This window comes from Podarcis cretensis (assembly GCF_951804945.1).
Source record: "Podarcis cretensis genome assembly, chromosome: 1".
Taxonomy (NCBI): Eukaryota; Metazoa; Chordata; class Lepidosauria; order Squamata; family Lacertidae; genus Podarcis; species Podarcis cretensis.
This window is the reverse complement of record NC_137170.1, coordinates 131246913-131273770: the sequence shown is the minus strand read 5'-3', so window position 1 is coordinate 131273770 and position 26858 is coordinate 131246913. Positions and strand designations below refer to the sequence as shown.

The 26858-nt window shown below is 44.3% G+C and overlaps 1 protein-coding gene across 5 annotated transcripts in view; it reads left to right on the top strand.

The window, feature by feature from the left end:
* RAPH1 (Ras association (RalGDS/AF-6) and pleckstrin homology domains 1) overlaps positions 1-26858 on the top strand; it is an 81487-nt gene that overhangs the window by 21590 nt on the left and 33039 nt on the right. For all 5 annotated transcript variants that reach the window (XM_079976019.1, XM_079976018.1, XM_079976017.1 and 2 more), the window contains exons 2-4: positions 19874-19993; positions 21928-22033; positions 24068-24594. In XM_079976019.1, the coding sequence (XP_079832145.1) occupies positions 19874-19993; positions 21928-22033; positions 24068-24594 (753 nt within the window). The remainder of the gene's footprint in view (positions 1-19873; positions 19994-21927; positions 22034-24067; positions 24595-26858) is intronic.

The window sequence follows — 26858 nt, the reverse complement described above, 5'->3', positions numbered from 1 at the left end:
GTTCTAGGACCAATCAGACTGCTGCATTCTGAATCCTATTGTTCTAGGACCAATCAGACTGCTGCCTTTTGGATCCTATTGTTCTAGGACCAATCAGACTGCTGCAGTTTGGATCCTATTTGACTCAGTACATAACACCCCTCCCCTCTAAGTTCCAGTCCTGCCCGGGAGGTCGCATTCATAGTCCTCAAGGTACGCTGGCGGCCTACGTGTGCGTTGCGGCCTGGGGTGTTCCCTGGTCCGGGGTTCAGGTTCTGGCTCGTGTTCCAAGGATGCTGGCTGTGATGGGGCTGTTTGGTCTGGCGCAACCGGCTCGCTCAGTCGTGGTTCTGGTTCCGGTGTCCTTTCAGCCTCACGGGTCCTCTCTGTATTTACTGATTCTGCCTCTCCTGCTGGCCCCTGCTGCTCTATGGGCCTCACTGCCCCACTGTTCCCTTGGGACTCCTCTGACCTGTCCTCCTCCTCCTGGTTTTCTCCCGGGAATCGTCGGCGTATCTGGTCGCAGTGGCGGCGCCAGCATTGCCCCCCATCTGTTAGCACCTCGTACGACACGGGGCCAGTGACCCTGGTGACTGTGGCGGGTACCCATGCAGGGCCTGCCCCAAAATTCTTTGCGTACACTGGGTCCTGGGCCTCGAAGGTCCGGGGGTTCCTGCCTTCCCCCACCACTACCTCATCCTGAGCTCTATCGGGGTGAAGGCGGTCCAATCTGATTGCAAGGCGCCGACCCATTAGTAGTTCAGCGGGGCTCCTGCCAGTTGTTGAGCTGGGGGTGCTGTGCTGTGCTAGAAGGAATGTGGCAAGGCGGTACTCCCAATCCCCTTGCGTCATGCGGCGAAGGGTTTCCTTGGTGGTCCGCACCATGCGTTCTGCTTGGCCATTGGTGGCAGGGTGGAATGGCGCCGAACGGATGTGGCGGATGGCGTTCTGCGCTGTGAAGGTTTGGAATTCTCCTGACGTAAATGCAGTCCCGTTGTCTGAGACGAGAGTGTCAGGGAGCCCGTGGGTAGCAAACAGCCTGCGTAGTACCCGGATGGCTGCGGACGTAGAAGTGGACGGTACCAGTGCGACTTCCAGCCATTTGGTGTAGGAGTCCACCACTATGAAGAATGTTTTCCCCTGAAAGGGGCCAGCGAAGTCCACATGCAGTCGTGACCATGGTGCTCGGGCGGACTCCCAGGACTGGACTGGGGCCCTTGGGGGATCTGGGCGGGATTCTTGGCAGGCCTGGCAGTGTTTGACCCAGGCCTCTATCTCTCCGTCAATCCCCGGCCACCACACATAACTCCTGGCAAGGGCCTTCATTCTTACTACCCCAGGGTGTGTCTCGTGTAGGGCTGTGAGGACCCTTTTTCGGAGGGGCTGGGGAACAACGACCCTGCTTCCCCATAACAGGCACCCCTTGTGGGCCGACAGTTCATGTTTGCGGGTTGTGTAGCCGGCGAATTCTGGCCCGGGGCTGCTGCTGGGCCATCCCCTCCACACCCAGTCCAGGACCCGGGAGATGACCCTATCTTTCTTGGAATGGTGTGCAACTTCTTGTGCCTGAATGGGGCGGTCAGGAAGCAGCTCCAGGCTCATAACCTCTTGTGCAGGTGCTGGGTCAGGGCCTGTTTCCGGTAGTGGCAGCCTGCTGAGGGCGTCCGCATGGCCCATCGCCTTCCCAGGGCGGTGAATCAGTGCATACTGGTAGCTGGTAAGGAAAATTGACCACCTGAGGACGCGAGGAGACAGCACTTGGGGGGTCTGCTTTTCGGGGGCAAACAAGCCAAGCAACGGTTTGTGGTCAGTCACCACGGTGAAGGGCCGCCCGTACAAGAAATCATGGAATTTTTTAACTCCCTTCACGATTGCCAGACCCTCCTTGTCAATTTGTGAGTAGTTCCGCTCAGTTGCGTTGAGTGTCTGGGAAAAGTATGCCACCGGTACCTCTCTTCCATCTGGGAGTTGGTGTCCCAGGACAGCGCCAATGCCATAGGGTGAGGCGTCGCATGCTAGCACCACCGGCAGCCTCTCGTCGAAGTGTGCCAAGACCGAGTTTGAGACAAGCAAGTCCTTGACTGCCTGGAATGCGGCCTCCTGGCGCTGGCCCCACACCCAAGGGGCCCGCTTGTCCAGGAGTCTGTGTAGGGGCTCCGCTACCGCCGCCTTGTGGGGAAGGAAGGAATGGTAAAAGTTCAATAGTCCCAAGAAGGCCTGAAGTTCAGTCTTGTTCTTGGGCGCTGGGGCATCACAAATGGCCCGTACCTTGTCCCCAGTCGGGTGGACCCCTTCTGCGTCCACCATAAATCCCAGAAAGTCCACCTGGGGCACTCCTAGTAGACATTTTTCCCGCTTCACCTTGAGACCTGCTGTCTGGAAACGGTGCAGAACGGTGCGGAGGCGGTCCTCAAACTCCTCTGGTGTGGCCCCGGCAATCAACACATCATCGAAGAAGGGGGTGACGCCAGGAATCCCTTTAAGGAGAGAGTCCATTAGATTCTGGAATATGCCTGGTGCCACGCTGACACCGAATTGCAGCCGCTTTACCCTGAATGCTCCTCTGTGCGTCACAATCGTCTGTGCCTCTGCTGTGGCCTCATCTACTGGCAGCTGTTGATATGCTTGGGCCAAGTCCAGCTTGCCAAAAATTTTCGACCCAGCCAGGGTGGCAAGGACATGGCTGACCACTGGCACTGGGTATGCATGGGCCGTGAGGGCCTTGTTTATAGTACATTTGTAGTCTGCGCAGATGCGGACTGAACCATTAGGCTTGACAGGTGTGACGATTGGGGTTTCCCAGGGGGCATTAGGCACCGGTTCCAGCACTCCTTGCTCCATGAGCCGGTCCAATTCCTCATCTATACGGGGTTTCAGGGCGAACGGGACCCGGCGGGCCTTGAGCCTGACCGGTCGTACTGCGGGGTCAAGCTGTAGAGCAATGGGGGGGCCCGTATACTGTCCCAATTTCCCATCGAAAACCCCCGGAAATTCCTTGCATATGGCGTCCACGTCCACTTGTAAGCTAGTGTGGTTCACCCCGGTGACAGCTAGCCCCAGTGGTCCAAACCATGACAATCCCAGTAGGCTAATGTAGGGGCCCTTGACCACAAGTAAGTCCAGTTGCCGCGTCCGCCCTCGGTATTGCACCCTGAAGGTCCCCACCCCCATTGTGGGGACCTTACGTTTCTGGAAGTCCCGGAGGGTGAATGGGGCCGGCCTGAGTTTGGGACCCCCAGTAGGACACAGTTTCCTTAAGGTCCTTGCCGAGATTATGGATAGAGTTGAACCCGTGTCAAGCTCCATGCGGCATGGGGCCCCCTCTATCTGTACCTCTACATAAATTTTTTCTACGTTGGGGTGGGGCAACTGGTATACCTGGAAGTCCGTGAGCTCCGTCGAGTTGCCTTGGTGCGTTGGGCCCCGGGACCTGGGGTTCTTGGATTGGTCATCTGATGCCTGGCATCGGGTGGGCCGAGCCCGACACACCCGGGCGATGTGTCCCACTTTTCTGCACTGCCTGCACTCTGCGTTGCGGAAACGGCAGGTCCTCCTCTCGTGACTTTCTCCACAGCTTGCGCAGTTCCCTCCTTCTCGTCGAGGCAGCTGTGGTATGTGGGCTGCTTGAGTGCGCTGCTGTACTCGGTGCACCTCCTCCCTGTCAGATCCTGAGTCGTCGGTGAGGTCTTCGTGGTGGACCCTCGGTTGGGATGGCTGGCTCGGCCGTGCCTCTTGCGTCGACCTCTCGGCAGCTTCCGTTGCCAGGGCCTCCTCCAGAGCGACCTGGAACGTTAGGTTCTTCTTAGCGTAGAGGCGTCGTTGCAGCTTCTCATCCCTCAGGCCACCGACGAGGCGGTCACGAAGCATGTTCTCCAGCTCTGAGAAGTTGCAGAACCGGGCGGCTTGGCGGAGAGAGGTCACAAACCCAGTTATGGTTTCCCCAGGGGCTTGCCGCTTTGCATAGAAGGCATTTCGACGAGCTACCACTGAGGGCTGTGGCGAAAAGTGCCCCTTCAGCTGTTCCATTATTGTTTTGTATGGAACAGTAGCAACGTCTTCAGGCGCAAGGAGAGCCCGGGCGATTTCAAATGTCTCCTCTCCGCAAACGCTGAAGAATATTGCCCTCTTCTTGGCGTCTTCTTCATCGGTGACCCCTTTGGCTTCTAGGAGGAAGGTGAAACGGGAGGCGTACGCTTCCCAGTCTCCGGATGCTGGGTTGAACGGCGAGAAGCTGCTGTCGGTTGCCATTCTGAGTTCCTTGTGTCCCGGAGCTGAAGCCTGGATACACGGTGCGAGGCAGCGGTGCGGCAGGTGGCGGTGCTGCGGTGCTGTGTGTGGCAGTCAGCTCAGCGGGATCCCACCTTCGTCGCCAGTGAAATATACTCAGAGTCGCAAAGTGATTTCATGCTCTTTATTCAGCTCATAGTGGTGAGGAGGAATGAATGTCCCCTCAAAGTATCTGCTTTATATACATTATTTACACAATGGGCTGCACATGATTGGCTAATTCCGGAATTCTACTGTAAGCCAATCAGGTTGTGGATTCACTTCAATCTGGAGCATGACTGGGTGGTTCCTGCCAACCAATCATACTGCTGCATTGTTCTAGGACCAATCAGACTGCTGCATTCTGAATCCTATTGTTCTAGGACCAATCAGACTGCTGCCTTTTGGATCCTATTGTTCTAGGACCAATCAGACTGCTGCAGTTTGGATCCTATTTGACTCAGTACATAACAGCAGGAAACTCATCTAAAGCATCATGACAGGTGGTAGTTCAGCCTCTGCTTTAAAACCTCCAAAGAATGAGAGGCCACCACCTTCCCAAAGAGTCTGTTCCATTGTTGAGCAGCTCTTACCATCAGAAAGTTCTTCCTGATGTTTAGTCGGAATCTCCTTTCATAGAATCATAGAGTTGGAAGAGACCACAAGGGCCATCGAGTCCAACCCCCTGCCAAGCAGGAAACACCATCAGAGCACTCCTGACATATGGTTGTCAAGCCTCTGCTTAAAGACCTCCAAAGAAGGAGACTCCACCACACTCCTTGGCAGCAAATTCCACTGTCAAACAGCTCTTACTGTCAGGAAGTTCTTCCTAATGTTTAGGTGGAATCTTCTTTCTTGTAGTTTGGAGCCATTGCTCCGTGTCCGCTTCTCTGGAGCAGCAGAAAACAACCTTTCTCCCTCCTCTATGTGACATCCTTTCATATATTTGAACATGGCTATCATATCACCCCTTAACCTCCTCTTCTCCAGGCTAAACATGCCCAGCTCCCTTAGCCGTTCCTCATAAGGCATCGTTTCCAGGCCTTTGACCATTTTGGTTGCCCTCCTCTGGACACGTTCCAGTTTGTCAGTGTCCAAAGAAGGAGACTCCACCACACTCCTTGGCAGCAAATTCCACTGTCAAACAGCTCTTACTGCCAGGAAGTTCTTCCTAATGTTTAGGTGGAATCTTCTTTCTTGTAGTTTGGAGCCATTGCTCCGTGTCCGCTTCTCTGGAGCAGCAGAAAACAACCTTTCTCCCTCCTCTATGTGACATCCTTTCATATATTTGAACATGGCTATCATATCACCCCTTAACCTCCTCTTCTCCAGGCTAAACATGCCCAGCTCCCTTAGCCGTTCCTCATAAGGCATCGTTTCCAGGCCTTTGACCATTTTGGTTGCCCTCCTCTGGACACGTTCCAGTTTGTCAGTGTCCTTCTTGAACTGTGGTGCCCAGAACTGGACACAGTACTCCAGGTGAGGTCTGACCAGAGCAGAATACAGTGGCACTATTACTTCCCTTGATCTAGATGCTATACTCCTATTGATGCAGCCCAGAATTGCATTGGCTTTTTTAGCTGCCGCATCACACTGTTCTCTCTTTCTTGTAACTTGAATCCATTGGTTCATGTCCTACCCTCTGGAGCAGGAGAAAACAAGCTTGCTCCATCCTCCATGAGACAGCCCTTGAGATATTGGAAGATGGATATCCTATCTCCTCTCAGTCTCCTTTTTTCTAGGCTAAACATACCAAATTCCCTCATCTGTTCCACATAAGGCCAGACCCTTGATCATCTTGGTTGCGCTCCTCTGCACACGTTCCAGCTTGTCAGTGTCCTCCTTAAATTTGTCGTGCCCAGAACTGGACACAGTACATCAGGTGTGGTCTGACCAAGGCAGAATAGAATGGTTCTATTACTTCCCTTAATCGGGAGACTGTACTTCTGTTGATGTTGATTTATGGCTGGAACTATTAGTTTAAGACTGGGAAATACATTGCAAGCTCTAGGGGTGTGTGTGCATACTAGCTGCATGCACACAAATTTTGCAAATGTGCAAAGAAGAAAATTATATATGCATGTAAACATAATTGGGGAAACAGGTTGTGTCTTGGTTCTAAAAGCAGACAAAGGTGTGAGTGAAAATCATTTGCATTATGCTTCCACAGAAAGGAATGTAGCCAGACTATTCAGTATGTGGTTTATGTTGGTCTCTGCAGTGTAGGCAGTAGGAAAAGCTATTAGCTTCCAAAATATGGTAAGACCTGAATCTTTACTTGGAATCCTACCTGTACAAATTCTATTGAACTCAGTTGGGTTTACATTCAGATAACCATGCTAAAGATAGAGCTGTTAGTTTCTCAAGAAGTGCATGTAGAATTGTGAAGTGTTGGTTGTAAAAATGTATTTTCCATGGATTCTCATGTAGGAAATGGCAAAGAAACTGTTCCCGGTCCATACTTAGACAAAGTGCTTCTGCTGTCTCCTAGGTAAAGGAAGGGTGAAATATGTATTGTAGTTTACTTTTAACTCTGATTGAAGGTTCTTTTTTTAAAAACGAAAGAACTAATCCCAGGTCTTTGGGCCTGTTTGACTTTTAAATATGGTTGGCCGTGGTGCCTAAGCCATGTCTTCACACTTTAATTTCTCTTGACACAATTATTTCTTCCTTGACTTCTTGGCTCTTGCATACCATAGCTTGCCATTATGTCTGAATGGGCAAACTATGGTTTGTACTTGTTCCTTAAACCAGAATTGATTTGCACTTCAGTTTCCCATTCTGGTTTGGAGAACAAGTGCCAAGCTGTAGTTTGCTAGAACCAGGAAGTCACAGAGGGAATTTATATGTGAGAGGAGGAAGAAGCACTGAGTTTTTAGACCCAGTGGTTAAACCAGCCCCTATCTGTGCCTGCCTGTTCTGTGTATTGTGCTGAGTTGTGCAAGCATCATCAGTTAGTATTTTTAGAATATGGTTGTTTACAATTAAATATTTAATTACAGTTAAAGGCTTATAAGAATAGGCACTCTGAGTAATAGTGAAGAGAGCAAAACAGAGCCCAACAGCTCTTGTTATCAGTGCCTGAGCATTTGCTGTTGGGGCTGCCCTTCCACCTTCTCAAGCATTTTTGCCCCAGGGGTGATTACTCTCAAGTGGTTGACAAAGCATGATATCTTGGTTGGCTGTTTGGGGTTGTTTGGGAACTGCAGTGATAGGAATGAAGAACACTTCTTACATTTGTTCAAACTTGCCCACTGTGTTCTTGGGTTAGGAAGACGATAGGGGTGGGAACTCATGACCCATTAAGCTAAAATCAGCCCACTAGCGATGTACTGTGGCTTATCATGTTTTCTATCACAGACTGGCAGGAAAGCCAGGAGGTTTTTTGATCTTCTGGTGGTTGGTACACTGCGTTCACTTTGTTGGGTTACAAGTTGTCCAAGCCTCTTGCAGGGTTGGGACGTTTTAGGATTGGGAAAAGAGTTAATTGAGGCAGTGCTGCCTCCACACACATGTAAGAGAGAAGGTATGCCACAGTTGAAATGCTGATACTGAGTCCTTGTTGAAAGGAATTTGGCAGCTCCTCTGGACTTTTACTGGATAAGTACCCACATTGTACAAACCAACAATGTCTCACATGGCAGAGAATCTAAAAAAACTGAACACTCACATAATTGCCACTTAAATCCTTATATAAAGGATCCATTTAGCAAGAATAAGAGGGTGTTTATTATTGATGGCTTTTTAGAAAGCTCGGTCTTTATAAGCTGGCTTTTTATAGACTAAGGCCATATTATTTTATAGACTTTGCATCTTCTAAAAGATATAACCCCCCCCCCCCAATTACAACTATGTCCCAGGAAATCCCATCCAGTATTTCAATTTAAGCTGACTGTTTTTAAATAATTTATTTGCAATATATTTCACTTAACTGATTTATTGAACCCCGACAAGAGCAGGCAACCTCCCATCTCATCCGGTCTGTGGAACCACCCACTAACAGTGCCTCAGTCTTATCTGGATTGAACTTCAGTTTATTGGCTCTCATCCAGTCTATTAGCGAGGCAAGACAACGGTTTAGCACATCCACTGCTACGCAAGTAGAGCTGTGTTGTCATCAGCGTATTGCTGACAATGTACTCCAAACGTCAGATAACCCCACTCAGTAGTTTCATGTAGACGTTAAACAGCATGGAGGATAAAACTGAACCTTGAGAAACCCCACATTGAAGGCTTCACGAGGCTGAACATCACCCTCTGGAAATGACTATCCAAATAGGACCAGAACTTCCACAAAGGGGTGTCACCCACTCCTAACTTGGACAGCTGCTCCAGAAGGATACCACAGTTGATGGTATTAAAAGCTGCTGAAAGGTAAAGGAGAATGACACATTTCCCCTGTCTGTTTTCTAACAGGTCATCATACAGGGGAGTGGGTGGCTCTGTGGTCTAAACCACTGAGACTCTTAGGATTGCTGATCGGAAGGTTGGTGGTTCAAATCCATGCAACAGGGTGAGCTCCCATTGCTCTGTCCCAGCTTCTGCCAATCTAGCAGTTCGAAAGCACACCAGTGCAAGTAGATAAATAGGTACCACTGCGGTGGGAAGGTAAACGGTGTTTCCATGAGCTCTGGTTTCCGTCATGGTGTTCAGTTGCGCTAGAAACCACATGATACAGAAAGCTGTCTGTGGACAAACGCTGGCTCCCTTGGCCTGAAGCGAGATGAGTGCTGCAACCCCATAGTCACCTTTGACTGGACTTAACCGTCCAGGGCTCCTTTAACTTTTACCTTATAGGGCAACCAAAGCAGTTTCTGTGCCCAAACAGGACTTAATTGAATTGGATCAAGAAAAGCAGTTTCCTCCAAGAGTGACTGGATCTTATGACATTCCCTTTGAACACAAGGTTCTGCTGCACAATGCCAGGCAAAAAATCGTTTACACTGCTAAAACTTCCTGACAATATAAAGAGGATGTTTCAGATATATATACACATACAAACACACACACACAAACAAACCAACAGACATATGTTTCATACTGCCTTCCTGGTGCTAAATTTATCTGCTTTGAAGTAAATCCCATTTCAGCAGGACATTTCTTTCAAGTAACCGTTCTTCAACTGTTGCAATCGGTCCTTTGTTGCAGAGTGTACGGACATAGCTCATTTTTAATTTTTTCTTCAAGATTTAGATTGTGTGGTCTTAACTCAGTGCCTTTTGTTTTCTATATGTTTATCGTCAGTTTAATACCAAGGTAGCATTTATATTATGATTGTGCTTCTTTATATTCCAGGAATGGTAGAAAGAAAGAGCTAGCAATAGATTGATCATGGGCAGTGAGGTCTTTATAGTAAGAGAAAGAACAACGTGCAGTGATTTGAGGAGCATTTTCAAATCCCTTTAAGGTCTACTACAGATAAGCAATTTGTTAATCAGTGTTGCTAAATGTTTGGCCTAAGAAGCTTTTGAGTGCTGGTTTGACCAGTAAAGCCTTAAACGGCTCAGGACCACAACACCTAAAGGACTGCCTCTCCCCATATAAACTGTCCTGGACTCTGTGTTCATCATCTGAGGCCCTTCTTTATGTGCCTGCTCCATGAGAGGTCTGAAGGGTGGCAACACGAAAACAGGCCTTTTCTGTAGTGGCTCCCGGTTTGTGGAATGCTGTCCCCAGGAAGGTTCGCCTTGCACCTTCATTATTTATAATTTAGACACCAGGCGAAAACATTCTTCTTCAACCAGGCCTTTGGCTGATTAATACCCTACAGCCTTTTAACTATATCTGTGAGAAGGATGGTTAGTGTTTTGTGGTATTGGCTTAAATATTTACCTGTGTTTTATCTTTATTTTATTCTGTAAACTGCCATGGGATCTCTTGATGAAGGGAGGTGTATAAATTTAATCAATAAATTAATTTGAGGGCAGCATCCCATATAACAGTTCATCTGTGCTGATGCAACCACTGTCTCTTAAAATGCTGTTGTGGCTGAGTGTAATGTAACTTTCTGAAAACAGTGGTTTTCAAATGCCTCCAAAGTTGGAATGTTTCGGAACTCAAACACCGAAAAACTGGAAGTAAGTGCCTCGGTTTTCAAATACGCCTCGGAAGTCGAACAGGAAACGCGGCTTCCGTTTTGAGTTTTCCGTGTTGAGTCTTGTGCTTTCATTTTTTGAAAGTTTTGGAACTCGAACGGACTTCCGGAATGGATTATGTTTGAAAACCAAGGTACCACTGTAGTCAAATTTGAAATGTGCTGCTTTCTATACTTTTGATATTCTGTGTACTATAGTTTTGCAGGCTACGTTCAGAAATATAAATTGAAAAAGCAAATAATGCGGCCTGTTCACTTCCACATTTAAATTCTGCTTTTACATGTTCTAACAACAGAGATCCTACTTAATGTTTGAATAGGACCTTGGCAAAGCCAACAGCACTCTCAAATTATGTTTGACAAGCTATGCTTAAGAGGTCAATGTTCAGCTGTTGAGCCCCTGGATGTGAAGACTTTTGGATTAAGATTTTTGTATGTCTGAACCTTAATTTTAGAGCTTCCGTTTCGGGGGAAATATTTCACTTCTGACCAGCAGCTGCATATTGCAGGTATAGGTTGTACTCATATGCATATTGCAGCTGCATATTGCAGGTATAGGTTGTACTCATATGGAAGCTTGCAAAGTACCCAGAGAACTTGCTTTCACAACAGCGCATATGGAGCTGATGGAACACTTTACAAAAAAAATGCAAGTGTGAAAGCCCCCAACCCCAGAGGCAGCTGCATAGGAAAAAAATATTACTCTGTTCAAACCCTCTCACTAAGATGGATCTCAATAACCTCAGACATGGATTTTTGTTCAAATTTGGCTTACCTAATAATTTCGGTATTATTTTTTTAAAAAGGCCTTGAGTCACATTCTGCTCAGCTGCTATTTTTAGCAGCCAGCTTCTTTGAATTAGACTTAGCTGATCGCAAAGAGTACACGCAGAGCAGCCAGGGCTGTGCACACACAGCCCTTCTTTGAAAGCTAAAATCCTGCTCACAACTGCTTAGCAATAAAGTGGGAGGGGAGACGACTGAGTCTAGCTCTCTCCTTCTGTCACAAAGAGTGAAGCGGTGGGAACTGAGCTTTCTATTGAAGGGTTTTCTATGTGCATTCTCAGCTGTAGGTTTGAAAAGAAGAACCACCAATGGTTAGAGACATAGAAGAACAAGGATATTTGTATCATTGTCTTGGCCAGCACATATACAGCCCTAGACAGTTTAGAGTGTTAGTCAACTGGCTAATTACTTTAAATCACTGATTTATTAGAACAGAGAGACTTCTAATTACAAAAAAGTGATATTCTAAACAACTGTGAACTAGAAGGTGATGCTGGGGGGGCATTGCTCAACCCCTTTGCAGGTGTCCTTTGGGGGTCTTACAGGGTTCTGTTCTTTCCCAAACACACACGAAAAGACAGCTGCCAAAGTAGTTGCCTGGAGATCCAGAATGTGGATGACACCCAATTTTATCTGTTTTCAATTAGATGCCAATTGCACACACCAATTACAAAAACTGAAATGCAGTTGTGCTGTTTAGTATAGTGCTAGAGGTTTTTGTCCTGGTCTTCTGGAATATATTCCTCTACCATCCCACCCCTTCTCTCACGCACACATAAAGGTAAAGGTAAAGGTACCCCTGCCCGTACGGGCCAGTCGTGTCCAACTCTAGGGTTGTGCGCCCATCTCACTTAAGAGGCCGGGGGCCAGCGCTGTCCGGAGACACTTCCGCGTCACGTGGCCAGCGTGACGAAGCTGCTCTGGCGAGCCAGCACCAGCGCAGCACACGGAAACGCTGTTTACCTTCCCGCTATAAAGCGGCACCTATTTATCTACTTGCACTTAGGGGTGCTTTCGAACTGCTAGGTGGGCAGGAGCTGGGACCGAAAGACGGGAGCTCACCCCGCCGCGGGGATTCGAACCGCCGACCATGCAATCGGCAAGTCCTAGGCACTGAGGTTTTACCCACAGCGCCACCCGCGTCCCCCTCATGCACACATACTTGCACTTAAAAGGGAGAAGGTACCTTCCACTGATTATAACCCAGCACCAGACTCATGGACCACAGGTTCCCCAGCCCTGGTGTGGACAGGATACCGCCACATGGCTTTGGTATAAGGCAGCAGCACCCTGTGTTCCAACCACTGTTCTTCCTCCACACTGTCAGTACTGAAACTAGGTGGTGCAGTGAAAAAGAGGCCTGGAGTTGGCCAAAAAGTGGTGATCTCTTGACATGCAGGTGCAGCCTGTTTTTTGTGTTCTTTTTTTGCCTGGTTTTTCCAGAAGGAAGTTAGCAGGAAGGGAAAGACTGAAATGTTCAGCTCTGTCTTGCCCCTTTCTCCAAAGTGGTTTCCAAGATGCAAGCTGACTGCAGGTGGGGGGGGGGGAGGGACAGGCTCCTTGTTTGAAACTGTTTAGGAAGCCTTAAGGCTGAAGTGTTGGCCATGCTTTAAGTAAACCTGCTAGAAGTCTCCCTTACTTGGTTTATTTGGCTGTCCCAGACTATTTGCCTCGTCCTGAACTAATTTCAGTTCTTGTTTATGTACTGGAAAAGCTTCTAGGCTGCCACTTAAAAAAAAAATACGCCAACTCTTAACATCCTTCATGTTAGGTCAACACTTTGCCCATACCTGAATCCTGGTTGCTGCTTTCTTCTTTACCTAACTTGGCCTCGTTCTAGAAATCTTTTGCTCTTGTACATACGTGGTTCAACCACTTTTCTAATTGTTTTCTACAGCTACTGACCATACTTCCTTCTTTAACTTACAAGGCTTGCCTACTTCGCAATTATTCACTCAACTGTTCTGCAGTTCAACACTTAAGTAATTTTGATGCAATATCTATGTAACAGTCAATCTTCTTTCCCTATTTCATACCAGATTGTTTCTCCAGATAGTAAGTCTGGAGGCACTGGTTTTATTTTTGTATATTGCCCAATGTGCAGGTATTTAACAAATAGTAATCTGGCTAACCTGTGCTATTATAACCTTTTGTATAGCTTAAATCTCCAGTCTTGTTTTCACTCTCCTTTTTCCTGCCCCAAAGTTCACTTTTACTTAATAGAAAACTTTATAACAACAACTTGCAATGATTGAGTAGCTATCTGCCAAAATGTCTTTAAAAATTACTAAACAGAGTATACTTTAGTCCATGGGCTCAGTGAACTTGAGATTTTCTACTGATGGATTTGTGCATGTTCCACTTCTCACAAATAACATCGTGTGTTACCTGAGGAACTGCATAGGTGTACCTACTGTATTGGCCCAAACATAAGCCACACTTTTTTTCCAAATTCTAACCGTGAAAAGTTGAAGTGCGGCTTAAATCCGCAACCTTACAAAAATTGGCTTTTACTATATTGCTGCTGAAACATACATACAGTAAAATGGATTGGGTATGAGTGCCTGCGGAATTTTAAGGGAGCGGCTTATATTTGGGTTATTGTCTTTTTTCTTTTCCGCCCTTGAATTTTAAAGGTGCGACTTATTTGCGGGTGTGGCTTATATTCGGGCCAATACGGTATGTGCATTGCTTTCTGCTCTCAACATCTGAAACTTAGGAGCTCAGTTATGTCCAAGGTTTTGGATCTTCCCATTTTATTTTATTTTTTGTTGTATGTTGCTGCTTCATAAGTATTTTTTTAAAAAAAATCTCATTACACTGAGATAGTTTTCTCTGTTCTTTCTGTTTTAATTAGTCCAGCCTTGAAAGACACAGCTAATGCCCAAAGTATTATCTGTAATTAAATTTCTTTAAATAAAAGGAAACACACCATCATTTCCACATATGGAAGGCATCCTTTTTGCCCCCCCCCCCTTTTATGAGGTTCCTTTCAAGTGGCTCAGCACCCCGGCAAATGAACTCCTGTATACTAAATACTCAGGATATTTATATGCTTATGGTGTTAATTGGGAAGATCACACAAAGCCAACATTGTCACTGATGCAAAAGTTTCTATAATAGCAATAATATTTACAGATATTTCCCTTTTCTTTTGGGCACTTTAAGAGAAGTGAGGGTTTCAAGATTATTTGCTGTCTGGCAGCGGCTTTGAATGTGAGGCCAAGCAGTTACAGAGGTGCTTTTTCTTCAGACAGGAATCAACACATTTTGGATAGGTTTGGCAGCAGTCATTGTTTCTTGTGACAAGTGGTGCTTGGCTGGCTGTGTGTGTGCCATAGATGTAAAGTAACAGCATCATTTTTCTACCTGCAGCTTGGTGAAAGGGTTTAATGGGGAATGAGTGTTTGTGTATGGCAACCTTTCCCCTGTATCCCTGGACACGGATGGTGTATCATGGTGCAAAATATAGTATGACACCATTTTGAAAGAGGTACTGTCTTCTCCTTGTGTTGCTAGCAGGTTTCAAAAATGTACAGTGGTACCTCAGGTTAAGTATTTAATTCATTCCGGAGGTCCGTTCTTAACCTGAAACGGTTCTTAACCTGAAGCACCACTTTAGCTAATGTGGCCTCCTGCTGCTGCCATGCCGCTGAAGCACGATTTCTGTTCTCATCCTGAAGCAAAGTTCTTAACCCGAGGTGCTATTTCTGGGTTAACGGAGTCTGTAACCTGAAGCGTATGTAACCCGAGATACCACTGTATTATTATTCTTGTGCAGTGTACTAGATGCCGTGTCCTTGCTGGTTTTCAGAATTAAGTTTATGGCCACCTCTGACAACTGTATTTGTGAATCCCTGACCTTCAGGGAAATGGAACATGGACAGGTGGCTAGGTGTTGTTAGTGCCACAGCTTGTCAGTGGTATCAGTGTGTTTGCCTGCTGCAGATTTAAATCTTGTCTAAATGCTCCCAAAAGCGAAAACAAATGGCTTATTTAATAATGTTTCCTTTGAGGAAATCTGTACAGCAGTGATATTCATCACTAAACATTATAAGCTGGATTGCCAATATTAACTTGACTATTATCTAAATTTTGGGTGCAGTGTGTTCCCTTTCATGAACACGACACTACTAATTAAGAAGGAGAAACTACTTGCTTGGCTGTAGGAATCTTTCCCACAAGACAATAATCAGACTCTTCTGACAAGAGAGCAGCTGTCTCTTGCTTCAAACAAAATGAAATGCTCACTACAAACACATCCTTCCTCAACTTCCTCTTTTATGCACCAGAAATAGCGCTGTGGTAGCAGGAGGCTTGTAAAATATCAGTTTATAGAGGAGTGTTACTAGTGTTGCTCTAGGAAGAACTGCAATTCAAATGCATTAAGATTTTTTTTAAAATTCCATGCCAGCATACTATTAGAGTAATTGTTGCTGGTCTAACAATTCCTTGGATTATTTGGCTGGTGTCCTTGTCCAGGAAATAAAGAATTAAATTATTAAACTCTTCCTTTTCATCAGTTTGGCAAGCAGTTACATTAGGATTTGGAAGATGCAGGGATGAATAAAGATTTTACTGTGTGCATTTTTTTAAACTGTACAGTCTTCACATGTGCTTCTTGCTCGTCTTTCTGCTAACCATTTTAGCAGTTTTGAGGTTATCTGTTCACCTACAAATAATCTGCAGAATAACTGGTCCTTTCAAATTTCCTGAAATCCGTTGATGTTATTTCTAAACTTTCTCATAGGAGAAAGAGAATGTACAGTGGTGCCCCGCAAGATGAATGCCTCGCAAGACGGAAAACTCGCTAGACGAAAGAGTTTTCCGTTTTGGAGGTGCTTCGCAAAACGAATTTCCTATGGGCTTGCTTCGCAAGACGAAAATGTCTTGCGAGTTCCTGCGGTCCCCCCCCCTTTCCCCCCTTTTTCTAAGCCGCTTATCCGCTAAGCCTAAAAGCCGCTAAAAGCCGCTAAACCGCTAATAGCGCTAATCCGCTAAGCCGTCAATGGGCTTGCTTTGCAAGACGAAAAAACCGCTATACGAAGAGAATCGCGGAACGGATTAATTTCGTCTTGCGAGGCACCACTGTACTGACTGTTACTTTAAATTGGGCAGACCTGAATGAAGGCTAAATTCAAGTGACTCAAAGAAAACTCCTTCTATGCTTTAATGTAATACAATGCAATCTTCAGTTTCTAAGGAAAGAACTAGTTCTTGAAGTCAATTCAACAGTGTTTCAGGTTAGCTGTGAATGTTGACATTGAATTTATAAGATTAGAAAGCCTAGCTGAGAAAGTACACACATTTCTACAAATCAGCTATGTCTAGATTTCCAAATCTGTTTATTTAATATTTCTAATAGAACTAGTTTTGACGTTCCCTATTATTTTGTCAGATTACCTCTTTTTAAAACATGATCTAAGATCTGAAGCCTCCAAGAAAAATTTTGTTTGGGTACAGTTGTACCTTGGTTTTTGAACAGCTTAGTTCTCGAACGTTTTCGCTCCCGAATGCCGCAAACCCAGAAGTGACTGTTCTGGTTTGCGAACTATTTTTGGAAGCCAAATGTCCGACAGGGCTTCCGCAGCCAGTCAGAAGCCATGCTTTGGTTTCTGAATGTTTTGGAAGTCAAATGGACTTCCAGAACAGATTCCGTTCGACTTCCAAGGTATGACTGTACTTCCAATTAAGTGCATTGGAAGTTGCCTCAATAGTAAAGATTAAAAACACAAATAACAAGAATAGAAATAAATTCAGAAACATACTGAGATAATTTCAAAAGCCGTATGAGGACAGTATTTTCATTTCAGCCTACCAGAATATTGTCCCCTATTTTTGGAATATAAAAGCATTTTATCTTCCCCAAAATGTGGGTCAGACATTTCATATTCCATCTTTCTAGAAGCAATTGATAGTAGCCAACAAAGCCTCATGTGAATGTCTGCCACCTCTTCTCACGTTCAGCCTTGAGGCTGTGACCAGATGCAGACTCTGTGACTTCACCATGAGCCACCTCTGTTCTGCCTGCTCATCCACCCACCCACTGTTTGACATTGGGCTTGAAGAAAGTTTGCATGTTGCTTTGCAGCGTTTGGGTTGGCCTAATAAAGGTATTGCCCAATATGGATTTTGAAATCTTTATTATGGCCACTTTTGCTTGAGGTGATGCTAAGATTATGATTTTTCAGTGAAATAAATTGCCCAATACTGTTCTTATCGGACTTTATCACTTCACAGCTTCGTGATGGGGTAGTCTGGGAGGACACCATAGAGTGGACTAGAAAGGAAACATGAATCTTTGCTGCTTATCCAACCCTTCCTCTCTAGATCATGCACCAACCGCTTTCATTTCTTTCTGATATACACTATCTTAATCAAAAAGTGAGATCTGTAACAAAACCATGGTTAATTGTTGAGTTGTGTCAGTGAAGGCAACTACAAATGCTATTTCCCATGTAGTGTTAATGGTTTGTTCCGCCCAGCATGGCAAGAGGAGGAGATGGAAGCAATTTGAGCAGTGTAGACCAGCATGCTTGCTTGTTCCCAGCAAGACATAGTTTATTTAACTCTGACTTACAGTTATATGTGAACGAGGCCATGGTTGCCCAAATGGCTGTGTTTCTCGTTTTTAGTGCTCTATCAAGTCTGCTGTCATTTGTGTTGCAGTGTGTGTGTGTGTCTTGTAGTCCTTTTCTCTTGAGTTCTTGCCATATTAACATGGTCAGTGTTTCTAGGATATGTGTATATCTGGTTTACCTGCCAACTTTTTATTCTACTCTGTGTCATATGATAAAATAACTGTCCTTCCTGTTGGATAGTCACCATAATTCAGTTAAAATCTTTATTGAAAGCAGATGGTAAAAAAAATAAAAATCATTCAGTTATAGCTGGTTCTGTTGTGCCTTTATTTTGTGTAGAGATCTTAGAGGATATATGACTTAAGGAGTCTGGACAGTTTCTAATATTTAAACTCTGTGACAGGATGTCTTCCAGGCATTCTCTGTGGCCTATATAAGCAGGATTTCTATGAGCAGAAGTATATTCTGCTATTTAGGAGAGTGCATTTCTTATTGAGTGATATTGCACAACTTGTGGTCAGCTTGAATTCCCTGGACTTTTCCAGTGCAAAAATGGTTGCTGGCACTGACTCACAAGAAATGTCCGCTAGATGCATGCTGAGGATCTTAATGGGGTTTTTTTTTTCCTATTATGAAAGAGTGATTTTGAAACAATGACTTCCTAATCCTACAGTAGAAAGCTATTGCTTCTTTCTCCTGAAAAGAGGACAAACAAGTGTGGTCCTATTATAACGAACTCTGTTGGAAAGCTACCATTGTGCCATTTGCTTCAAAGTCAAATACAGGAACCTTTTTACACCTTTTTTTTTTTTTTAACCAAACACTTTGTGCTTCAATGGAAAGCTTTGCTATCGGCTGTCTTCTCTACCTGGGTCAGTGCATTTGGTTGATTCTTGATAGACAGAATATTACCATTGTGCTGTTCAGCTGCTAAAGGGTTTATTCTCAACATCAGTGTGCTTTTCTCAGGTTTGATATTTTATATGAAAACGAAACTATTTGCACTGTAAAGCAATGGCCAGTGCTTTAATCAAATTTCTGTTGCACAAGATCTTGTGATGAGCAGGATTATTTTTAGGAGAGCAGAGTTTGTAAGGGAGGCAGCATAATACAGTAATCTCTTCATACATGGGTTACATCGATGAAACAATTTAAATTTCTAAACCCTTGAGCAGTAATTTAAAAAACCCAAAAAACTGTAGCCATATTTTCAACTGAGCAAGAACTGAAGAGACAGCAAGATTGGCAGGCATACTGGGTTCTTTCAAAATCACATTTGTGATCCTCCAAACATAATTCAAAGAGACTTAACAGTGACCTTGAGTGACTTGATGCTGGTTTGGAGACATCACTCAAACCACAGTTTGGTGGTTCAGATGTCATGACAAACTGGTTTGATGAAACCAGGAAGACGTCTGTTTAGGGACATGAGAGGAAATAAGTGCTTTAGTTTGTGATCGTTTGAATATGTCCAAAGCATCAGGCTGTGAAGCAAAAGCCCTCTATCTGGAATTAAGTTAGCATGTGCTGAATTTTCAAAGTGAACTGCTTCTCTTTGTTACTTGGGTGTAGCAAACAGGGGGGAGGTTCTATTTTTTATGGAAAGAAAATGTTTCGCAATAACAGTTGTGGATTTTTTTTACCAGTTTTTGCTGACCCTCTAATATTTTAAACATAACTGATTGTTGTGGTCATCCACTTATAAAGAAACAATAGGAAGGTTGTTGAGCATAACTGTGTTCTGAAATACAGTGGTGCCCCGCAAGACGAACGCCTCGCAAGACGGAAAACCCGCTAGACGAAAGGGTTTTCCGTTTTGGAGGCGCTTCGCAAAACGAATTTCCCTATGGGCTTACTTCGCAAGATGAAAATGTCTTGCGCGTTCCTGTGGGTTTCCCCCCCCCCTTTTCCCCCTTTTCCTAAACCGCTAAGCCGCTTATCAGCTGATCCGCTGATAAGCCGCTTAACAGATGATCGCTAAAAGCCGCTAAACCGCTAATAGCGCTAATCCGCTAAGCTGTCAATGGGCTTGCTTCGCAAGACGAAAAAACCGCTATACGAAGAGCCTCACGGAACGGATTAATTTCGTCTTGCGAGGCACCACTGTAACGTCATATAATCTTCAAAACGTTCACCTTTAAAATGCTGCTTTTTTTGTCTTTTTTAGATGGAACAGCTATCAGATGAAGAACTTGATCATGGCGCGGAAGAAGATAGCGATAAAGAAGATCAGGATCTGGACAAGATGTTTGGGGCTTGGCTTGGGGAGTTAGACAAACTCACACAGGTTAAAGTCACTTTATAACACTCTCCTCATTCCACAGTGAAGGAGATCAGCATTTATAGAGTATATTGGTATATTGGTCGTTGAGTAGAGTATATTGGTATATTGGTATATGAGCCATATCAGCAGGGAACGGGTAGCATTTGTAATGTGATAATAGTTCCTCGCTGACTGGTAGCAGAGCTGTCTATTGACCTGTCAGATGCACAGTCACTTTTATTGCTGTATAATGCAGTAATATTGCTGTGGTCTAAACCACTGAGCCTCTTGGGCTTGCCGATCAGAAGGTTGGCAGTTCAAATCCGTTCAACAGGGTGAGCTCCTGTTGCTCTGTCCCAGCTTCTGCCAACCTAGGAGTTTGAAAGCACACTAGTGCAATTATCAAAATGTTTATTCGGCTTTACGCCCATCATGAAACACAACACAACAAAACAAATCAAATAAAACAGCGGACTCGTACAAGCCACAAGTAATATAACACAGTTCACAACTCACAAGGACAAATATCAGCCATGGACAAATATCAGCCATCACTAGTGCAATTAGATTAATAGGTACCGCTGTGGCGGGAAGGTAAACGTTTCTGTGCACTTTGGTTTCCGTCACGGTGTTCCGTTGCGCCAGAAGCAGTTTAGTCGTGCTGGCTACATGACCCGGAAAGCTGTCTGCAGATAAACGCTGGGTCTCTTGGCCTGAAAGCGACGTGACCCATAGTCACCTTTGACTGGACTTAACTGTCCAGGGGTCCTTTACCTTTACCTTATTGCCATATGACTAAGGACTTGATGCAAAGATGGTAGGATTATGTGTTTGAAAAGTTTTAATTTGTTTAGGAAATCTGTGATATTAGAACTCTGTTAAGTTCCTTGCTTGCTTCTGATAAATAGCAGAAAGTGAGGCGCATACAAAAAGACAACTAAAATAATTCTTAAAACTAAAATGAAGCTGTTGGTTTTTTTTTAATTGGAATTTTGCATAGAAACATTAATCACCCTGACTAGTGTTGTTATTTTGCTGAGTTGGTAGTGCAGAGATTTTGTTTTTCTCCATCGTCCATGCCATCTAAAATCGGAATGTCTGCAATTGCTGTATGTAATGATAGCTTTAGCAGAACCCAAGATTTGTAAGCATGCAAACATGCTTATAATTTTACAAGTGCATCCTTAGTTTTGGGCTGCTGTCATACATCGAATGTCTATATTCCATGTCCATGCAACTTATCATTATTTATTGGATTTAATACCCAGTCGTCCCCCTAAGGTCCCACAGTGGGTCACAGCAATGTAAAATACAACTTTAAAACTAGTTTGATTACAGTCACAAGAATAGGGTGGGTCCTGAAAATATATACTTCATGTGTCAAAGGCCAGGGTAAAGAGTTGAGCATACAACAAAAACTGTACAGTGTAGGTGTCGTGTGCACCTTGGTGGGGAGGGAATTCCGCAATGTAGGGGCTGACACAGAGAATGCCTTGTCCCAAGGCACCAACACCTAAAGCTTCATAGGGCAGTGGAACTATCAAGAGGGTCCCCCCTGATGATCTTAAGCAGAGGTGGTCTCTCAGATATTTGAGGACTAAGTTTGCTATAGTTTTAAACATTAGTGTGAGCACTTATGCCCAGAAACAGACTGGCAACAAATGCACCTGTTTTCAAACTGTTATATGAACACTATACAGGATAAAATGCCTTACATTGCCACATAAAACTGAAATAGTTAAGGCACACAAACAGTTGTGTATTTGGCAAATACTATGGAGTAGATCTTAGTGCCATCAAATGTTGGTAGCTTTTTTTCTGTTGAACATATGTAAGGGGGGAAAACAAGATTTTAAAATAGCACCAATACAAAAGCAATATATTTCCCCATGTTGGAATATGCTGATTTATGTTTTACACTGTTGTAGCTTATTCTGCCTCCAATTTGTTTTATTTAGAGTCTGGATACAGATAAGCCCATGGAGCCAGTGAAAAGATCCCCTCTTCGCCAGGAGACTAATATTGCCAACTTCTCCTATCGCTTTTCAATGTACAATTTAAATGGTAAGATGCATTATTAAATCATTTTCAGCTGGAGGAGGTGGGGAAATGCTTAAAACTTAGAATTCTTCTAATAATAGAAAACATTGTGTGTATCAGAATGGGACCTGTTTATAAAATATACTTAAAGTGACTTTTAGTGGGCACAAAATCCATTTGGCTCCTCCCCCCACCCACCCCAAATCTTACTATTGAATGAAGTGTTGGACTTGGAATGGATGAACTTGTTAAACATTCCAGTAAAGCTGAATGTTGGAAGATTCAGGACAAACAGAAGAAAGGGCTTCCTTACACACCACACAGTTAAACTCTGGAAGAATTGATGGATGGCTTTGGAAGATGATTGGACAAATTTCTGGAGGGAAAGGCTATCAGTGACTACTAACCATGATGGCTATTTTCTGCCTCCATTGTTGACGGCAACATACCTTTGAATACCAGTTGTTGGGAATTGCAGATGTGGAAAGTGCTGTATTGCTCAGGTTCTACTTTTAAGCTTTCTATAGGCACCCGATTGTCCACTGTGAGAACAAGATGCCAAACTAGATGGGCCTTGGAATCGATTCAACAGGTTCCTCTTGTTTTCTTAAGAAATGCTGACTCTACGGTCCAAACCCTGTTGCAAAATTTATAAAATGCAAATTGTAATGTCACTATAATGAGAGTGACTAGGACAACAAAATGGTACATAAGCTGAAACCTAGCAAGATGTAAATCTAAATACAATTTTGAATTATACATGTCATGTACTACTTTTCTCTTACATTTTAACGATTTAAATGCGTTTATTTATTGCAATTTGTGCTGCTTTTAGGATGTAAATCCTTCCAAGGCAGCTTACAGGAAACATTAAATTATATTTTAAAACCGAAATAAACAATATTAACAGTTTCAATATAGGGCAAGTTAGTGGTAGAATTGAATGTGTTCTAGAGCACACTGTTTAAGAGAGCTAGTAGTGAGAATAGACCCTGTTGCTGCCCTATGTGTACACTCTAGAACTGGGGTCCTCCAGAGCCTATGCACATGGCCAATAAGGTCAGTGGAAGTTGTTCACAACTTCTGAAGTGCACCATATTGACTATTCCTGCCCTCAAACATGCCCCCAGAACACAGTGCAGACATCCAGTTTCTATACATACATACATACATACATACATACAGTGGTAAAGGTAAAGTAAAGGTAAAGGTACCCCTGCCCGTACGGGCCAGTCTTGACAGACTCTGGGGTTGTGCGCCCATCTCACTCAAGAGGCCAGGGGCCAGCGCTGTCCAGAGACACTTCCGGGTCACGTGGCCAGCGTGACATCGCTGCTCTGGCGAGCCAGAGCCGCACACGGAAACGCCGTTTACCTTCCCGCTGGTAAGCGGTCCCTATTTATCTACTTGCACCTGGAGGTGCTTTCGAACTGCTAGGTTGGCAGGCGCTGGGACCGAGCAGCGGGAGCGCACCCCGCCGCAGGGATTCGAACCGCCGACCTTTCGATCGGCAAGCCCTAGGTGCTGAGGCTTTAACCCACAGCGCCACCTGCGTCCCTTCATACAGTGGTACCTCGGGTTAAATACTTAATTTGTTCCGGAGGTCCGTTCTTAACCTGAAACTGTTCTTAACCTGAAGCACCACTTTAGCTAATGGGGCCTCCTGCTGCCGCCGTGCCGCTGGAGCACGATTTCTGTTCTCATCCTGAAGCAAAGTTCTTAACCTGAGGTACTATTTCTGGGTTAGCGGAGTCTGTAACCTGAAGCGTATGTAACCCGAGGTACCACTGTACATACATATGTCATTTTATTTGTATGCCACCTTTTCATAGTTTAAACCATGCTCAAGGCAGCTTACAACATAAAAAATACATAATTGCAACATAACAAAAGTAAACAATAAAACATTAAAAATACACAAATAAGTCAATCTGGAAAGGGGAGAAAACTTGAAAATTCCTGCTGTAGACTGACCAAATAAATTAGATATCAGAACAGTGGAATGTTTAACAGAGTATTGTGATAGAATCTGGATCATATTTTTGTCATTCATTGCAGAAGCCTTGAATCAGGGAGAAACCGTGGATCTTGATGCGCTCATGGCAGACCTTTGTTCCATTGAGCAGGAGCTCAGCAGCATCGGGTCACAGTCTGCAAACAGTACGTCAATGAAACGCTTTGCCACAGAAGGAAAAATGGCTCAGAAACCATCTGGTGGTGGACGACTTGCTGCTAAACACAGTAGTATGAAAGGATTGTCCTCTTCGTCATCTAGCCGGGTGACAAAGCCTTCACATGCTATCTTCTCCCTGGATGACATTACGGCACAATTAGAGAAGGCATCTCTGAGTATGGATGAAGCGGCACAGCAACCTATAATGGAAGATAGCAAGCCTATAGTTGCCACCCAGCATAGGAGGACAGCCTCAGCAGGTACTGTGAGTGATGCTGAAGTCCGTTCTATCAGCAATTCCTCCCGTTCCAGTATCACATCTGCAGCCTCCAGTATGGACTCCTTGGACATTGATAAAGTGACAAGACCTCAAGAACTAGATTTGACTCAACAAGGACAGCCAGTTAGTGAGGTACAGTATAATTCATTCTTCACAGTTACTCAGGCTTTAAAAATGCAAATCATTAGCCTGCCTCGGTGCCTTTTTGTAAAACATGTTTTAATAAACATCATGCATTGGCAAGAATTACTCATTTTAAATATTTCCTAGAGAAAATTGCTACTTTCCTCTCTTTCTTGAACATCTTCCTTTCACGTGCATGTTCTGCAATGAAGTATGAAGCCACTTGTTTAATTGCTCAGAGGTGACAGAGGTGATTCCCTGGGCAAAATGAGTCCTTTTTAAACAGCAATCTTATAGCAGCACTGCAGAGGGACTCAGGAGCAGCGGCGGTTTTGCTCACGATAGACCATTGGGTGAAGCTGCCATCACAGTCTTGATCGCTGTATCCTACCTCCAATATCAGAGGAAATAGGATTCCGGATTCCATTTGCTGTTTCACCCATGGCCTGCTTGCAGGCTTCCCAGAAGCACCTGGTTGGCCACTATGGGCTAGACCAAGCAGGCCTTTGGTCTGAACTTGCAGGGCTCTTCTGTTCACAAACCGTCACCTGTCTGATGCTTCTTGAACTTCAGACAATATAGCATTTTTGCTCCATCTCCTGGGGAAGGAGAATCCTAGTAGCTCAGCTCTACTTTACATAAAACATGGCTTGAAGAAAACCTAAGAGCCATCAATATCATCTGTAATTAAAGGGAAGAGCAAGACAATGACTGACGGGTGAAATGCCATATTTGTTTGTTCCTAATCCGTGAGGCTTTGCAATGAAGCAGTAATATAAGGAAGGATAAAAACCATTGAGAGGAAATGGCTCAATAAAACATCATTCATACCTGCTAGAACATCCAGTCTCTTGCTTGGTGAGGTGGCAATCATATCTGATCCTTAACATTCTCAGTTAATAGTTTGCAAATGAATTTTGAAGCCTTCCATGTGGTCTTTGACAGCTCTATGTAATTGTGATAGATAAAAGTAATTGACTGAGGGCATTTGCCTAAGGATCAGTCCATTTGAAGATGTAGATACAGGCTAAAAAGAAAAGTATGTATTTAAGAGATTTCAAAACTACCGTTAATATCATGTTCCAGAATTAGTCTGAAATAAATACAGAAAACCACGTTCCGTTAAATTCAGTAGCTGAACATGTTAACTTATCGGCACAGTTGAATTTCTCATGTAACTTTATATAAAGTATTTTGACTTACTCAGAATCTGTCTTCCACTCTTAGATTAGTGATCATTGTCAAGCACTTCACTTGTGTTCTTGTTTAGAAGTCTGTAGGGGCAGTGTCTTTTTGAGTGGGGAAAAGCTTCTCCTGTGTTCAAAAATTCAAAATTACTCTTTTTCTTTCTCCAGTAACTTGTGGAAATAAAGTAATATGAGAATGTCTTCCATAAGAACCATTTCCAGAGGGATAGCCATGCCTCTGTATGCATGCAGAAACAACATGGTCTAATAGCAAGACCACAAATATGACATGAGGCTTCATGTACTAGAGTCCTCTTCATCAGGTGCTAAACTCTAGTTCTTGTCCACAAATAATTATGCCATAATATATTTGTTAGTCTTGCCATAACAATCTGCTGTTTTATTTCTATCATATATATTCAGTCTTCTTTAAATGACTTTGAGTCATGATGTTAGCCCAGTTTGTTTCTGAGTTTGTCATGGACTGTTGGGAACATACAGCTTACTGAGACTGTTTTGGCAATTTGCTTTGGTAGAACGCGTTTTGAAAATGTTGCTGTTTCGCATTAGATGAAAAGCTGTGTATGCCAGGCCACCCCCTGCTCAAAGCACGGGGATCTACTTCCATTCAGTACTGTCTTATTCAATACTGGTGGTTTACAGAATTCCATACAACATCATGTATGAGAAAAATCTTGTTAAGGGCACTTCAGGACAGGGTTGAGAACCTTCAACTCTTATCAGTCTAGGCCAGCATAGGCAGTGGTCATGGATGATGGGAATTATGACACCACCACCCAGATTATGTTGGGGCTATAGCTTCCATAGAATCATAGAATCATAGAGTTGGAAGAGACCACAAGGGCCATCGAGTCCAACCCCCTGCCAAGCAGGAAACACCATCAGAGCACTCCACAGTCACTGCTCCAGGAAGCCTAGTCAAGAGATTGGTTGTAGCTTCTCAGAACAAATGCTTGATATGTAGAAGGTATAGTTTTGACCCCATCCTCTCCAGGTAGAGCTGAGAAAGACTGCTACCTGAAATTTTGGATATTCACAGCCATCATAAGTAGATAGTAGTGAAGT